This window comes from Anomaloglossus baeobatrachus, chromosome 6 (genome assembly GCF_048569485.1).
Source record: "Anomaloglossus baeobatrachus isolate aAnoBae1 chromosome 6, aAnoBae1.hap1, whole genome shotgun sequence".
NCBI classification, from domain to species: Eukaryota; Metazoa; Chordata; class Amphibia; order Anura; family Aromobatidae; genus Anomaloglossus; species Anomaloglossus baeobatrachus.
The window spans coordinates 418,079,749-418,098,258 of NC_134358.1; the positions used below are offsets into that span (position 1 = coordinate 418,079,749).

General features: G+C 40.7%; 1 protein-coding gene across 1 annotated transcript in view; it reads left to right on the top strand.

The window, feature by feature from the left end:
• The first annotated feature begins 773 nt into the window (after positions 1-773).
• Positions 774-18,510, top strand: part of CNTNAP2 (contactin associated protein 2) — a 2,823,191-nt gene continuing 2,805,454 nt past the window's right edge. The window contains exon 1 of the mRNA XM_075315157.1: positions 774-1,556. Coding sequence (XP_075171272.1) covers positions 1,463-1,556 — 94 coding nt within the window. The 5' untranslated portion in view covers positions 774-1,462. The remainder of the gene's footprint in view (positions 1,557-18,510) is intronic.

Sequence of the window (18,510 nt, forward strand, 5' to 3'; positions counted from 1 at the left end):
CCCATACAATTAATAATAATAATAATAATAATAATAATAATAATAATAACAAGTATTATTATTCATTGTATGGACTAATATAATATTGTTTGTACATGTTCCCTCGGAATTATAAAGTTCTGCATGATAGGTTGGTGCTACTAAAGAAAAATATAATAATAATAATATTAATAATAATAATTATTATTATTATTATCAAAAAATGAAAAATAAACCCTTCTGCATGATATGTTGGTGCTACATGAATCAAAATTATTATTGTTATTATTATTATTATTATTATTAATAATAATTATAATAATAGTAAGCCCTTCCACATATTAGATGTAAGTGAATATGAAGCCCTGTTATACAATTATTCATTGAATAGACTAATAATTTCTTATAGCAATGTGAATGTTAGATTGGCAAAAAAAAAAATTCTGCCAATTCTGGAACTTTTGCCTCATCCTGGGGAAATTTTGTGTCTATTCCAAATGCAAAATTAATAAAAACTGATACAAGCAAATACAATGTGCACAACACAGATGCATCTTTATTTATTAAACAGTAAATATTTTAGACTGGAAGACTCCAAAGCATTTAAAATATTGAACATTTCGCTGTAGTGTGTATTATGTATAGTAACCAGTTTGCAGCCAGGGAAGGGCCATCTACTGGTAAAAGTATGGAGTGCAGGCAGTAACCTTAGCATCCCAAGCTCCCTGATCAGCCTTTTAATATATCCCCTCCCCCTGCCATCAGTCTGCAGGAGCTGGTGCAGAGATTAAAACAACAGCTCTCCTGCTAGGAAGCGTCCACCTCCATAGTCTCATCTCTGATTTCTCTGGACTTGCATTATGAATGAACATTGCAGACTGTCCTGTGTGGCTGAAGCTTTGGAGAGCATCATCTGAAGAGGAGTGTGAGGGAGCTGCTGGTGCTGCAGTACTGGAGCTGATCTTCCTCTCTGCTGAATAAATCTCGAAGTGTTGTGTGTATGGGGAGTGTCTTGTAGGACTGCCTGCCCTGCTGTGTGCATGCATATATATACAGTATGCCTGTGTGTCTGAGCTAAGGCTATTCCAATCACAGTAGAGAGGAAGGACTCAGCTGCAGAGGCAGCAGCATCAGCACCACTGCTCCCATCCCCTGATTTCTTCTATCCTAACCTGCTGCCAAATGATCATTCTGGGATTGTCCTCATAAGACTACACATCATTTCTGCTGGTCCTGTTCTCTTCTGCATTCCTAGATTTAATCATGTTCTCCAGCAAAGAGGGAGCAAGTTTGTTACTTGAATGTTGAAGAAGAAGAAGGTCTCAGTGACTCAGCCAAGGGTCTAGAAGAAAAGGGGGGTGGGTTTTGTTATTCTTTTAAGCCCTGTATCACTCCACCTTTAAGAACACCTTCCCTAAGGAGGACATAGTGAAGCAAATTACTGTGCTAACCCTGTAGGATCTGGAGTTTAACCTAAGAAGCCATGGTTTGGATTTGCAGAGCCAGAGGGGCTGCTCTTGTCCTGGGGATTTGGAGCTACCTATACTGCAGAGCCTGGAGTGCCACCTCTGATTCCCGTAAGTCTTATCATTGTCTTTTCTATCTCCTTACTTATTTACTTCTTTCCAAGTGTTTCTTTAGCTCTCAGCAGTGTGGATTTGCTTTAGGAGCAGGATTTTTGCTCATGTGGATGCACTGCATCATGAACAGGCAGCAGACTGCACATATTAAGAGTTGGCCTTACTTGAAAGTTCTGCATGATGGTATTTTCTGGAGCTTTTGCTACTTTTATTTGGAAATATTGAATAATAGGATATGATAATTGATGATCTGTGGTTACTCATCCATTCTAAAGGGAGGGTGAGCGTACAATGATGCTGCATAAACCTGGATTATGATTAAGCAGAAGGTAAGGGACCCATAGCTCACATGAGGAACTAAATGTGGTCACCAGTTGTAAAAATGAAGTCATGGTTTGATCTGGGAACAGCACCAAGGTGTCTTATAATGATTGTATGTCTTATTGGTGCTGCATGCCCAATTGCACTCTAGACATGACCAGATGTCTATGGTGAAAACTTTATTGTCCTGTGATTCATATGATCATATTGTGTGTAGCTATACTTTTCGTATTCTTCATGATGTTATACATAAGGCCTATATCTATTAGGTTATGATATACACAGAAAGTAAAATATGCAGTGTCTCATTATTAATACATGGAGGTTGTGTTCCTCCCTTTCAAGTCACCTGCTTTATCATAAATTAGCATTAGAGAGTCAGCTATTAAATATACTGGTGATCTGAATGTGTAATGGGTCCACATGTGGGATTTCCACAGACAACTACAGGCTGGAGCCCATGTGGTTAATAGATAAGAAGGAACATGAAAGTAGGAGCTGTCATCGGGAATTCTGGCTAAATGACTGATTAGCCCTAATATACTTCCCTTTCACCATAAATTATTCCTGTGATTTTGTGAGGAGCATGTAATCAGCTGCAAGTTGAGTAGGAAAATTAGATACCATGGAATCAGCTCAGATCTTCTTCAATATGTGCTTTACTGTTGATATCAGCACAGTAAATTGTGGTTCCTACAAGTTTTTGGCCATATAAGTTAGTGGTGGCACATAGACTTCTTGTAGGGCTGTTTTACAACTCTTCCAGCATCACACTTCACTCTCATTTCTCACCCTAGTGGTTTGTGCACCACTTCAGTTCCATAACTTTTTGCGCTTTGTGTCTTCCTTGCCCAAAAGTGACAGTTTGAAGAATGACAGCCTCCAAGAAGTTGCATTACTTTACTTTATATTACTCTACTTCTGCTGGAAAGTATTGTTATTGACTGTTTTTAAACCCTTTAGGTTATATATGTTAGTTTTTTGTCTCAAACTACCAATTTAATAGTGTCTTTTTTAGTTTTGATTTTTTTTAATAGGCATCTTAAGGGTACCCTAACCTAAATATTGCTTGGGTAAATAGTTTTATATAAGTGGCTGGTATGGTGAAAGTTCATAAAACATATCCACCTCCATCTGACATATTTCAAGTTCAGGGAATCTCCAGAAACATAGGAGATCTTGCCTTCCAAGCCAAGTAAAGCTTGCTTTTTTATGATGGGAACTTCTGCATTGACTGTATGAGTTTGGAATTTGGTGGCATTACCAAAATCATTTGTATTCGGAAATACGACATGGTTGCGGGAAACGAAAAAAATGTTGGACTTTTTAATTTTATTATTGGCTCGTATGTTATTTTTTTTCCTTTTATTATGGGATGGGCCATATCTAGCTGCTAAAGTGTTTTTCAATAGGTGTATACAGATTTTTGGATCTGATTCAATCTGATATTTGTACTTATAAAATAATAAGTTTGACAAAGATTATAAAAAGTATTATTATTATTATTTTTATTAATAAAGTAGAATCTGATAATGATAAGTGCATGAATGAATGAGAGAATAAGTGAAATTACTTTATTGTTCCAAATTCCATATTTGCACATATTATGGAAACATAAAGGGGTTTTGTCTCAGCAGATAAAAGAAGGCGGCTGGTGTTACCCTATAAGATGCTAAAATCAGATCCTTCACTTGTTTTGCTGATTGCACCCACTTGCCAGGAGAGGAGACAGAACATTGCATTTCCTTGGCTTAATTTAATCAACCTTCATATTTAACAAAAATAAGTTAGAAGAAGAAGAAAGGAGAATAATCTCCAGCGCTTTCATGCCTCTTCTTTAGCATTTCTATTGAGAGCAGATGCAATCATTTATATTGCTTTTTTGGATTCTTATGGTTTATCTATTTTGTGTATCCCTAAACGTTTCCTCAGCATAAATATCTATAATGAGCAACTCAACCAGGAGAGGTCATCACTAGACAAGAGTAAAAACAGCGTTCCCAGCCTGCCTCTTCCGCCTTAGCATTCCATCTCCATTCCTATGCCATATCTTTAGGATTAGAATATTATTATTATTATTGTCATTATTACTGAAGCAAAACAATTAACTCAGCAGGAAAAAGTGCTGGCTCTGCAGGGAGGAAAGCCTTTTTTCAGGGTCTGTATGTTCTCCGGATCTCAGCAGTATTTCTACTGTACTGTAGTCAGAGAGGTTCAGTACTTTGCACATATAAAACCTAGACAGCTAGAAAGGCTCCAGTTACGGATCGCCACAGCGAGTCTCCAGCGTAAGTGCTGACACATCAGAAAAGGCCTTTTATTCACAGTAAGTGCCATCAGGTTCAGATGTGAATAGTGCACACTGGGAAAGATGAGGTGTTTAAAAGCATTGCTTATGATTTACGCTCAAGTACATGACACCTATGTTGCCTCCAAGCCTGATTCCCATAACTCTCCCACAACTGACATTTTTCCATACACTTCTGTTATGGAGCTGTTCGGTCACATAATGATACATTTAAAATACAGATCTCTTTAAATAATATATTTGTAATGTATTTATTTTATTCACTTATATAGCACTATAAATTCCATAGTACTTTTCAGGTGGGATCATCACTCTCCCCATTGGGGCTCAGAATCTACATTCCCTATCAGTATGTCTTTGGAGTGTGGAAGGAGACCAGAGATTATACAAACTCCTTGAAGGTGTTGTCCTTGGTGGGATTTGAACCCAAGACTCCAGTGCTACAAAGCAACAGTGCTAACCACTGAGCCACTGTACAGTGTTATCCAATGAGCCACTGTACAGTGCTTTGCACTGAGCTATTGTACAGTTCTAATCACTAAGACACTGTACAGTGCTAAACACTGATCTACTGTATAGTGCTAACCACTGAGCCACTATATAGTGCTAATTACTGATCATCTATCTGTACAGTGCTAGCCACTGAGCCAATGTACAGTGCTATCCACTGAGCCACTGTATAGTGCTAACCACTGAGCACTGTACAGTGCTAAGCACTGACCCACAGTACAATCCTAACCACTGAGCTACTGTACAGTGCTAACCACTGAGCCACTGTACAGTGCTACCCACTGAGCCACTGTACAGTACTAACCACTGAGCCACTGTACAATACTAACCACTGAGCCACTGTACAGTGCTAACCACTGAGCCATCATGCTGCCTTAATAGATCTATAGTTTTGCAGAGTGTAAAATACACCATGGAGAGAAGTTGGGAGAACTATATGGTCCCATGAGTAGTTAGATCCCATTGTTTCCTAGAAACATACCCCTAAATAAGGGAATATTATAAAACAACTGTAGAGATTCTGATACATTGATAAATCTGAGAAAATGTAGATATGACATAGACAGGTGCAATAAGAATTTTTAGGAACAAGTCTAAGGCAGTAACTATATGTCCACATTTGAACATCACTTGACTGTTCAATTCACAGAATAGATGAAAACTGTATAGGCATTAGGGGTTCACTGATCAGACATCCATTGATCTGGAAAATGGGGTTACTAAAGTTCACTGCGTGAATATGCAACCACCACTTCTATGGACAGCAAACATACCCCCTATCGTTCCATAGGGAATGTTAAGACCATCCTTCATGTGATAGGTGGGGTCACAGAAGGTAGACCCCAATAATTATACATTTATTATCACCTATGCAAAACTGCATTCATAAATCTACTGCTCCTTATTGGAACTCCTGTTATATATGGGGATGTATTTTTTCCTACATTAGATGAGTTGATTGAATTGTGCGTAGCGTAACGATCTTTCTTTCCAGATTGTGAGTTGTGCACATTCCAAAGAACAATATGCTGGAGAGTATCATCTGCTGGACTGTATGACATGATGTAATTGAGGCTTATGTGACATTATGACATGGTAATTCTGATAGAATATGTTGTCTTGATCTGAAAACCATTTAATATCTGTTTCTCCGAATATGGAGTAGAGTTGTGGTTTACATTTTTTCTCTTCAAACGTTTAAACCCACTGTGCAAATTAATGGTGCTATATAAGCAAGTAAAGTACATAAATAATGGGCTTATAACCCATATTAACCAGAGACAAGAAAATCCTTCCCCCACACGTGTGCCAGGACACAAGAGCTGTAATCAGATGGCAGCTTCCTGGTCACAGATGACTATACCTCTTGCATGTTCTACTACTTTCACATACAAGGGTGGAGGAAGAATTTTTAGGCTTTAGGTATAATTAATTATTTTATTTGCAGATATAGCACCATCATATTTGTCATCACTTTTCTCTTTATGGCTCTAAATATCCTATAACTATGTCTTTGAAGTGTGAAGAGACTGAAGTACCTCAAGGAAACCCACAGAACCACTCGAACATATAGACCCGTTGAAGATGTTGTGTTTGGGGAAAATTGAAACCAAGACCCCAGCACTGCAAGGGTACAGTGCTAACCACTGAGCCACATTGCTGCCAATATATGCCCTTTTGAAGACAACTCAATTCTTAAAGGAGTTGTTCCTGATTTCTACCAACCTGGTAACCCATTATGCCTTGCATCACTGCTCTGATGGTTCCTTCAGTCTTTGTGAACATTCCTGCAGCCATGACGTGACACCCAGTAATTATATAAATACTATGGTCAGAAGGCAGCATCATTCATATGTGTATGGTCAATACACCATCGATACAGGACAGTTCACAAAGACAGGCAGGAGCCTCGAGTATTCACGAGGTGGATTTATGAGTGAGTACAAGTTATCCTGCTGTTTTATCCTTTTACCAGCTTGAAGCCTATTACAAAAAAAACCCAACTACTGGACAACCTTCCCTACCCAGGTTGTTGGTGGCCGTGTTTCTGGCTAGGCACACTTTTTGCGTCCAGCAACCATTACGTGTTAAATGTAAAATTACTTATTGGCTAGCTCGGTAAGTCATAGAGATACATTGATAGACTATTTTTTATACAGTTCAAAGCTATGATCCATTGACAAGGACCTTAGTTAGGGAACTCCTTCTATGATGTCCTCGTACAGCCTCCTAAATCTCCTGCCTGTAAATGTATTTATATGGAATTCCATACAGAAAATATATATGGGGTGCAGATGGATAGTTGTGGGCACCCTAATGTTATGTACAATATGTAATATAGATGCTAAATAACTATAGATTTTAGCGAGGAAGAATCAAAATCGAACAACTCCAGTTATTCCTCAGCAGACATTTGCCTGATGAGGTCTCTAGCACACCATAAGCAGCCAGGCAACCTCAGCCGTGATGTGTAATCCAAGGTGTATATTGTTCTGAGTGCCGCGTGTACATTTTGATATAGGATGATAAATAATTTTTACCATTTACCCACAAAAAGACTTGTTTGTAATCATTACAAAATGTGTCTGCAATTTTTTGCTTCACTATATAAGCGGTATCATAAAGCTTATTATCCAGTGTATCTCAACCCCAGGAACCTTAACTTTCAAGAATACATTTAATCGAAATCCACACTTGCGAATGTTTAACCTTATTTTATTTTATTTTTATCTAAAGCCTATAGACATTTATCTCACTTTAGAGTTATCTCAGATTGCAATATAGCTAATGTATTTCAGCTTCTGAAATGCACAGAAGACAAGCAACGCCACGAATGGTGGTAAATAAAGTCTCGGGTTATTGAATTTTCCACTTATTGCCGTTCCAGATAATGATAATCCTTATCTGTGTACATTGTTCACTATTGTATTTTGTGCTGTCCACAGTCTGGTTTAGAGAGCTTCATGGCTATTAGAAGTTGCCAATCTAATTATTAGTACCTGTGACCTTTATTGACCAACATTTGGGTGAAATTGCTCATTGCTACCTTGTACATTTATTGCATGGCACTTGCTAATTCAAAAACATAACGTGAAATTGACATTTCTGTGTCTTCTGTGCCTAAAGATTGTAAAGAGAAACAGTGTGCTTAAAGAAACATGTGTAAAGTACATTGCTTTTTCTTTAATTCTTGTGAAATACAAATATTGTCTGTTTACAAAAAACCTCAACAATATATGCCAATCAGGAATTAAATATCATTGATTACAATAGCACATGTCATGTGATGTAATGTATTGGGCAGAAAATAGTGTTGAGTGAGCACTACCATGCTCAGGTGCTCGGTACTCCTAAAGACCAGTTGGGTGCTCGGATAGGCGTGACCCGAGTATTAAGCCTGCTTTACACAAGTCGATCTATCATGCGATAGCACGAGCGATCATACCCGCCCCCGTCGTTTTTGCGTCACGGGCAAATCGCTGCCCGTGGCGCACAAACTCGTTTAACCCCCGTCACAGCTCTTACCTTCCGGACGACCTCGCTGTGGGCGACGAACGTCCACTTCCTGAAGTGGGAGGGACGTTTGGCATCACAGCGACGTCACACAGCCGCCGGCTAATAGAAGCGGAGGGGCGGAGATGAGCGGGATGTAAACATCCCGCCCACCTTCTTCCTGCCACATAGCCGGCGGGTGCCGCGAGACGCAGGTAAGCTGTGTTCATCGTTCCCGTGGTGTCACACGGGAGCAACGTGTGATGCCACAGAAACGATGAACAACCGGCGCCATTTTAATGAAACAATTTTATGAAACCTAGCAACAAGTACACGACTCACGATTTGTGAGCGATACTGCATCGCTAGGAGGTGTTACACGAGACAACATCGTGTACAATGCCGAAAACCGTGACCCCGACGATGCATCGCACAATCGGTCGTCTCATGTAAAGCCCGCCTAATGGAAGTCAATGGAGATCTCAAGGATTTTTCCGGGAAATCTTCAGAAAAATTGTTTGAGTTCCCCACTTCTATTATATTTGGGTAATCGAGTCGAGCCCATCTAAGCATTAACTGCTCAGTATGAGTACCGTGCACCCAAGAATGGTAGTGCTCGCTCATGACTAGAGATGAACAAACCTAAAGTTCGACATTCGGGTTCGGAAACTGACTACCAAAATATTCGAGTTCAAAGTTTGACTGAGTTACGAGTGCAAACCACTCAAGCGAGAGGCACTGCGCTTGTAGATGATTGACGCCCAGCTCACCTCTGCGAGCCACGTGCAGTGTTTGGACGGCTTGCACTGGGGGTAAAATCAGTGTGATCAGATGTAATGTACACATACAAAAAAAAAAAATTAAATATCCTGCCCACCCTTCTTCAGAAGTGTTCTGTTTATGGCTGGCTGCATGTGGAAGGGGACAGGAACTGCCTAATTACTGACTTCCATTGTGTTTCTAATCAAGTCAGGGTCACAAACCAAAACTTAGCTAAGGTTTGACTGTGTCCTTTGAACCGAACTTTGAAAAGTTTGCTCATCTCTATTCATGACTAGCAGCAACTGATCAGTCAGTTCTTGAAGTTGATATGTCGAAAGCAGAAAAAAATATGCATACATACTCATCTCAGCGACTTTGAATTGGGGAGCATGGGTCGTATTACCTGCCTATGTGATCTAAAAAAGGACACCCAGTGAACCAACAACATCTTTATCGTGCCAAAGGCTCAATTTTGTGCATGTGGAGGAAAGGCTCTGGGAGCGTTCTGCTGGGAAACCTTAGGTCCAAGAATTCATTTGGCTGTTAGTATCACCATCATTGACAATTATTTACTCTGGAGAAAAATGAGCATTTTAGGTGTACAAATACATCCAAGATATTGTTACTAATTTTACACACATTTCTCTCAGAAGCAGAGTGCCAAACTCATATATTTAGTGTACAGTGTAGGGGTGTTCAGGGAAAATAAAAACTAGCCTGCTTTGGCATAGTATTATGGAAGCTGATCAAAAGTTGTTCAAATTTCCAAAATTCCTAATACATATTCTTTGTCTTGCTGGAAATAACTCTCTTTAAAAAAAGAAATATATAGAGGCAAGGGTTTCATTTAATAGCGATACGCCTGAACTCCAGAGCCCTAATTTTAAGGGTGTGTTTCCACGATCAGTATTTGCAGTGGTTTGGACGCTGCATACCTCATCTGTGTCCAAACCGCTGCGGTGTACAGTACAAGCATAATAGATGGGATTTCTAGAAATCCCGTGCCCATTGTGCTTGTTTTTTCTGCAGCAAACACTGACCTGTGGTGCTGTCACTCTCCCCGGTGCCCGTGCCATGCTCCCCGGTGCCCGTGCCATGCTTCCCGGGCTCCCGTGTCCCGTTCCCCGGTCCCCCGCTCCACAGCCTCCATGTTCCCTCACCTGCGTCCTCCAGGCGACCCGGTCCCCGCTCCCGGCGCCCGTCTGCGACGCTGAGCCAGCCCGGCACTCCTGCCTCCTGTGCACCGCTTCCTGCTCTGGCTTCTGGCATCCGGGTCTCGCGCATGCGCGTTAGGGCGCGCGAACGGTCATTGACCCTCTCTTAAAGGGCCAGCGTCCCCAACAGGATATTGAAGACTCAGGTACAGGGTATATAGGGGGTTCCTTTCCAAGTGGGCGGGGCCTGTTCTTCGTGTTTAGCAAGCTAGGAGTCAGGTTTCCCTGTGCCTTGTTCTGTATTGACTGTTCCTGTCTTGTAGAGCCGCCCTTGCCTCGCCAACTGGTCCTGACCACAACGGTTCCGGAATTCGCTCGGTGACTGCCCGCCATCTCTTCAGAGCCTCTATTCTCCGATCCGTGTGGTGACCGATCCCCTTGCTCAGCCGGTTCCGGATTCTACCTAACATCATCCCGGCCTCCGAACCTGAGCCTCGCCACCCGGACTACCTTCAGAGACTCTGTGGTCCCAGTGGACGTCTTCCTTCCGAACGGACTGTCCTGCTACCCTTAGTGCTTCGGCTGCCGTGCATCAAGACCCTCTGGCGGGGTGACCGGCCTGGTTGCCTCACTAGGAAGGTCCGGTGTACGGTTCAGTGCTTCCACCACCAGGACCCACAGTAACAGGTGCCTCTTTACAGACCGCAGCATGTCAATTGTTTGCTGTGGAATCGCATGCGTCCTCTGTAGGGAGAACACACCAAAAATTGACAGGCTGCAGATTATTTTCTGCACCAAATCTTCAGATTTGCTAAGAAGCGTGTTGCTCAGCACTTTAGAATTCTCATTGATTTTGCTGACATAATGATAGGCATGCAGATTTGTGACAAATCTGCACCAAAAAATGTATAAAAAACACACATGGTCTATTAGCAGCAAGAAGATGGGAGATCTAACTTAACTATCTAAATACCGCTGTCAGTAAATGACAGTGGGACAGTGCGTTCCACTCGGCAGCATGTCATTGCTTACCCCCATCGGCGCTCCCATGATGTGATCATGACAGCCAGTGATCAGCTGATGACCCCTGTGTCTGTCATAATGAACTATCTTTGAACACCGGCTGCGAGCGAGCATTCAAATAAAGTCATAGATTCTGCTATACAGAGAAATGCTGATGCTGATGCACTGCTCTGTACAGCACAAGTGATCAGAAGATTGCAGCTTCATGCTCCCTCAAGGCGGCTAGTAAAACAATAAAAAACGAAATAAAAGTTTTAAAAATAGGAAAAAAAATTAAAAAAAGCAAAAAAGTTCAAATCACTCACCTTTTGCACCTTTGAAAATAAAACAATAAAAAAAAATACATATTTGGTGCTGCCAAGTTCAGAAATGTCCAATCCATTAAAATATAAAATAGATTAGTCTGATCAGAAAACAGCATAATGAAAAAAAATTGAAATGGCAGAATTTTCTTTTTCGGTATCTGTAATATTGCAATAGAATGCAACAAAATTAAAACATCGCATCTACTCAAAAATAGTACAGTGGAACGTTGGTTTACGAGAACAATCCATCCTGGGAGTGTGCTTGTAACCCAAGTTACTCGTTTAGCAAGGCAAAATTTCCCATAGGATATAATGCAAGCTCAGACAATTCGTTTCACAACTTGTTCAATGTCCCATCCTGGTCCCCTAATGTACCATTCCACACACGCACAAACACACACAAACACACACAAACACACACACAAACACACACACACACATGCGCACACACATGCCACACGCATACACACATATTATGCTCACCTTACCTTACGTTCCATCGCCGGCCTCCTGGTTCTTGTAGTCCGCAGGTACAGAATGTGTATCGGGTAACCATCGTGACCGATGCCGGAGCTTCCGCTGCCAGCACGCTGACATCAAAGGCATGAGCCGCTTTCCTCTGATTGGCCAGCGCCCTGCCTTTGAGAAGCATCTGACAGCGGAAGTTCCTCCATCATCGCGATGGTTACCTGATACGCATCCTGTACCGGCGAACTACTAGAACCATGAGGCCGGTGATAGAACGGAGGGTAAGGTGAACATAATATGTGTGTGTTTGTGCGTGTTTGTGCGTGTTTACACAGAACCGGAAGTGTGTGCGGTGAGTATTTGCTCGTACTGTAAAGATTGCTCGTAAACAGAGTTACAAATTTACTGCAAGCTTTGCTTGTATAGCAAAATACTCGCACACCAAGTTATTCGTAAACCAAGGTTCCACTGTATTTGTATAAACAGCTCAGGAGGCAAAAAATAAGCCCTCACACAACCCCAGATCCCGAAAAATGAGAATGTAGTGGGTTTTGGAAAATAACGACAAAGCAGCGTTTTTTTTTTTTTTTTACAAATTTCTGATTTTTTTCACAAGTTAAAAAAAACAACCCAAAAACAACCTATACATGTTTAGCTTCTACGAACTTGATCTGACCATCATATTGCCATGTCAGTTTTACCACATAGTGAACCTGGTAAATAAAAAATAAATGTGGAATTGCGCTTTTTTTTGCAATTTCACCGCAGTTGGAATTTTTTCCTGTTGTCCAGTAAACTATATGGTAAAAATAATTGTTTATTTCAAAAGTACAACTCGTCCCGCAAAAAACAAGTCGTCATATGACTATGTTGACGGAAAAAAATAAAAAAGAAGGGAAGGAAAAAAAATTGCCGGGTGATGAAGGGGTTAATAAAGGGACTGAATTGAATAAAAGGCATCTGATCTGATTAAGTGTCCAGTCACAGATTTCAATATATTTTATGTAACATTTTATGTTTGTTTCATTCTGTATAATCACTCACTAAAATTAACTTATTAACTCCTTACTGATTTATAATGTAAAAGCTTGTAATAGGCTGGCTCCCAGACTTTGATGCAGGTTTGCAAGACAAATCCGCATCTTTGCCGGTTGATAATGACTGTGTTATTCAAGCATCTGCTTCCAACAGCCACACGGGTTGAGCTTCACTCCACCCATAGTTGTTAACCTGTTAACTACCGTTGTCTCGGACAGTGGCATTAAATGCGAGTCAGCAGGGGGCACAATAGCAAACCAAAGGAGATGAACGGGTTAAAATCTCTACCAACAGAAATCCAATTATGAAACATGAGTCAAGGCGTATTGAAGTGCAGTTTTATTCGTCAGCGTCTGAATGAAAAAACTTTTTCAGGTCAAACCACCGGCAGGGGGCATGTCATTCTATGAGCTCATCGGTATCTGTGACGTCATCGCCAATGAGTGCCAGTGAGTTGCCAAGACAGCCAGGTGTCTCCTGAAGACTCCCCTTGCCTGTCATGATGGTACTTGTGTGTAAGCCAGTCTGTGGCCAGCATTCATAGGAGGTCGTGATTTCTGCTATATACAGCATTGCTATGGCCTTGCTGTACATAGCCAGAAGATAATGCACTCACATGAAAACTTTTGGAATTTTAGAATGCTGAACTTTATTGGTGCAAAATGCAAAACAGCATACTGTTGGGAATGTCCAGATACCCAGCAGTATGCTGTTTTGCATATTGCACCAACAAAATTTCAACATTATGAAATTTCTAAAGTCTTCATGTAACACTTTTCTACTCTGACTGCACACCAAAATCTGCCTCTAGCATTGCAATATATAGCAAAAGTGATCAGATGATCACAGGTTCAAGTTCCACCAAGGGATTATTAATAGGGATGATCGAATACCTTAAATATTCGGCTTCGCAAATATTTTCTGAATAGGTCGCCGCTATGTGAATATTCGATGCGCAATGTAAGTCTATGGGAAGCCCGAATAGTTCTGAATAGTTATTACTCGGGTTTCTCATAGAGTTACATTGTGCATCGAATATTCGCGAATAGTCGAATAGCGGCGACCTATTCGGAAAATATTCGCAAATCATCCCTAATTATTAAATATAGTGAAAATTTTTAAAAAAAATATTTCAAAATAAAAATATGAAACTTCAAATCACCCCCTTCTCCCCCATTATAAATAAAAATAAAAACTATTTTGTATTGCTGCATTTCTAAACGTCCAATCTATCAAAATATAAAATAAACTATTCCAATTGGTATATGGCATTACAGCAAAAAATGAAAACACCAGAATTGTGTTTATAGCCAACCACAACGCAAAAAGTTTAATAACAGGTGATCAAAACATCATATCTACCCCAAAATTACATCAATAAAAACATTGGCTTGAGGCACAAAAAAAAACCCTCTATATACAGCGTAGTCTCCCTGGATGTCGATGGCAGAGAAAAATTGATGAAAGATTGCAAGGCAGGATAGCCCGGATGGTGGATAAGTAGACCCAATCAATGTCCAAGAAATTCAAGCTGCTGTCCTGCAGGCTCAAAGTGCATCAGTGTCAGCACAAACTATCCTTAAGCGGGCTTTAAACGCTATGATATTTCTAGCAATTGCTAGCGATATCGTACTCAAAAGCACCCGCCCCCGTCGTGCATGCAATATTGTGTGATCGCTGCCGCAGCAAACATTATTGCTATGGCAGCGTCACACGCACTTACCTGGTCGGCGTCGTCGCTGTGACTGCCGAACAATCCCTCCCTCAAGGGGGAGGTGCGTTCGGCGTCACGCACAACGTCACTAAGCGGCCGAACAATCAAAGTGGAGGGTGGAGATGAGCAGGGCGAACATCCCGCCCACCCTTCCTTCCTCATTGCGGGTGGGACGCAGGTAAGGTGAGGTTCCTCGCTCCTGTGACTTCATACACAGCGAGGTGTGCTGCCGCAGGAACGAGGAATAACATCCATAAACAACCATTAACAATTTTTGGTTTTAGGAGGACCTCTCAATGGTGAAGGATTTTCACCACTTTGGAGGACGTTTAAGGTCGCTGGTAAGTGTTACATGCTGCAAAACCGTTAATGACGCTGGTTGTGCATCACTACGACGTGACCCCGACGATAAAACATTAACGATATCGTAGCGTGTAAAGCCCCCTTTAGACATTTGAATGAATTGAAATTCTATGGTTGGAGACCCAGGAGGACCACACTTCTGACACAGAGACATAAAAAAGCTAGACTGCAGTTTGCTAAAATGTACATGAGAAACCCAAAATCCTTATGGGTAAGCATTTTATGGATAGATGATGACCAAGATAGAGGTTTTTGGGAGTGAACATCATTTTACTGTTTTTCAAAAGTGAAAGGAAACCTAGAAAAAAAATAACACAGTACTTTAAGTCAAATATGGTGAAGATTCAAGCATGTTTTGGGATTATATTGCTTCCTCTGGCACTGATTTCCTTGACTGTGATTACCAAAAGACTTTGGGTGGCAATGTAGTGCATGTAGAAGATGTCATGGGTCTTCCAACAGGACAATGACCGCAAACATACTTCAAGAAGTCCCCAGAAATGGATTGAAACAAAGCGCTGGAGAGTTCAAAAGTGGCAATGAGCCCGGATCAAAATCTGATTAAGCTCCTGTGGAGAAATCTTAAAATTGCTCGGTCGGGAAGCGGTTAATGCAGTTAAGAAAAATATCATGGATATAAGTCTTGGAGAGTCCAATAAAGCTGTAGTATAGTTACTTATATGCCAGACAGTTATATTGATTTCTTTTGAAATCCAAATTGAAGTGTAACCATTTTTTTCCTTTTGTACTCCAACTTTATAGATTAGGTGAAAGGTTCATTCCTGTCTAGCACATCCCCAATGTGTATTGTGTTCTAGAAACTTGGGCATCTCAATGGATAATATAAATGACAGTGGTACCGTAGATATTAGGCTGCTACTTCTGGTCTCTGAGTTGTTGCTTGAGGAGATTGAAGCTGGAAAGACATACAATTTAAAGTTGATGGTAATAAAAAATTTAATATTGCAGTCAAGTTAAAATTTGTTGGCTATAAATACATTTTAGAATGAGAAAATCATATATTCGTAATGTATAGCTTTATAGATGTGCAGTGCAGTAAATTAGTTACAGTGAATCAACACACAAAATAAAAAATAAATTCAGCATATGATTTATTTTAAAGGGAATTTCGGGGCTGAAATAAGTCTGAATTGTGACTGTGGTCCATGTGAGTGGGCAGTCACTTTGCTGAAAATACTTACAATAATTTGCATACTTGCAGGTATGTGTGGATTAGTCTCAGATTTTTTTTTTCAATTTTATGAGAGAGAGAAGCTGGAGAAAACGAGTCATCCATGGGACTGCATGTATGAAAATTGCATATTTGCAGTCAAGTGACTACCCACTCGAGGCATTCAGGGGAATCATGTGACTGTGTGCATATAACACACTGTCACAACTCTGCAGTCTGCAGTATACGGTACATATGGTATGTACAGTGGGCAAAATAAATACTGAACATTTCGCCAATTTTCTAAGTAAATATGTTTCTATGTGCTATTGACATGTATTTCTCACCAGATATTGGTAACCGACAATCCAAGTCACACAGGCAAATAAATCAAACCATAGATGTTCATAAATTAAGTTTTGTATAATAATAATACAAAATGACACATGGAAAATGTATTGAACATGCTTAGTTATATTTATTTCATACTTCATCTATAAGCCTTTGTTGGTGATGACAGCTTCAAGGTGTCTCCAGTATGGAGAAATTAGTTGCATGGATTCCTCAGATTTCATTTTGGCCTATTCTTTCACGCAAACACTATTCAAATCCTGAAGGTTCCTTGGGCTCCTTCTATGAACTCTGGGCTTTTGCTCCATCCATACATTCTTCTATTGGATTCAGGTCAGGTGATGGACTGGGTCATTTTAGCAGCTTTTTGTTTTTCTCTGAAACCAATTTAGAGTTTTTTGTCTGTGTATTTGGGATCATTGTCTTGTTGAACTGTCCACCCTCATTTTACTTTCGTCATCCAGGTAGATGGCAGCAGATTTTCATCAAAAATGTCTCTGTACAGCTCCACACCATGATGTTCCTGCCTCCAAACTTCACTGTTGGTATGGTGTTTGGGGGTCATATGTGGTGCCTCTTGGCTTCCAAACATGTATATTTTTTCATTTAAAGAGTTAAGTTTTAGTCTCCCCTTACAAGACTACAATCTCCTAGTATTTCATAGGCTTGCCCAAATGTTGTTGAGTAAACTTTAAGACTATGTGTGCACAGTGCGTTTTTCGCGGCGTTTTTGCGCGTTTTTCGGGTGCGTTTTTGGCCTCAAAACTGCATGACTTTGCTTCCCCAGCAAAGTCTATGAGTTTTCATTTTTGCTATCCGCACACAACTTTTTTTTTAAGCTGCGTTTTTGAGCTTGAAAAAAAAATGGACATGTCAATTCTTTCCTGCGTTTTTCTGCGTTTTCCTCCCATGCAATGCATTGGAAAAACGCAGCAAAACGCAGAGATCAAAAACTCAGCAAAACGCAGCCAAAAAGGCACCAAATCGCAGTAAAAACGCATGCATTTTTTGACGCGTTTTTTCGACGCGGGTGCGTTTTTGTGCGTTTTTAGCGGCCAAAAACGCAGCGTCAAAAAAATGCAGTGTGTGAACTTAGCCTAAATGTTCTTGAACATTCAATTTGCTCAATAATGGAGTCTTGCGTGGTGAGCGTGCATACAGGCCATGGTGATTGAGGACATTACTTATTATTTATTTTGAAACAATTGTACCTGCTAATTCTAGGTGTTTTTCTAGATCTCCACAGGTGGTCCTTGGCTCTTAGATAACGTTTCTTCTTTTCACATAAATCTTGTGGGGAGCACCTGGTCATGTCCGGGTTATAATGAAATTATGTTCTTTCTACTTCTGAAATATGGCCCCAATAGTGCTCAATTGAACCTTCAGTAGTTTAGGAATTCTGTAACCAATAGCATGAGTATGTTTTGCAACAATAAGGTTACAAAGGTCTTGAGGCAGCTCACTGGTTTTACCCATCATTAGATGATACTTGTATAGCACCTTGGTAATAAGACATGTTTTTCTAGGCCTTCAGTTGAAGCAGCTGATACTGTTTTTCATTAAAGGAGTTTTCCGACATCAACTCAAAAAATGTTGGTAAGCTAATCTGTGCTGTCATATAAAACACCCCTACATTGTTATTTTTTGTTTTCTAACTTTTGTTCCTCTTGAATTATCCCTTAATTCTCTGCAGCTCTTTGTTTACATTCAGCTCCAGCAAACTGACCTCTTCCTGTGCTAAACCTCACAGTCAGAGCTGGCACTGCCCGGCCTCAGTGTCCAGCCCCGCCCACTGCCCGCCCCCTGCACACCCTCTGCACACACATTCCCTGTCAGTATTCTGCCTCAGCACCTGACCTTTCATCACTACAGCATTGGAAATAAAAGCCCACACACACACATCGGGCTATACACCCCACACCACATAGGGCTCTGCACCCCCACACACACACATCAGGCTCTGCAACCCTC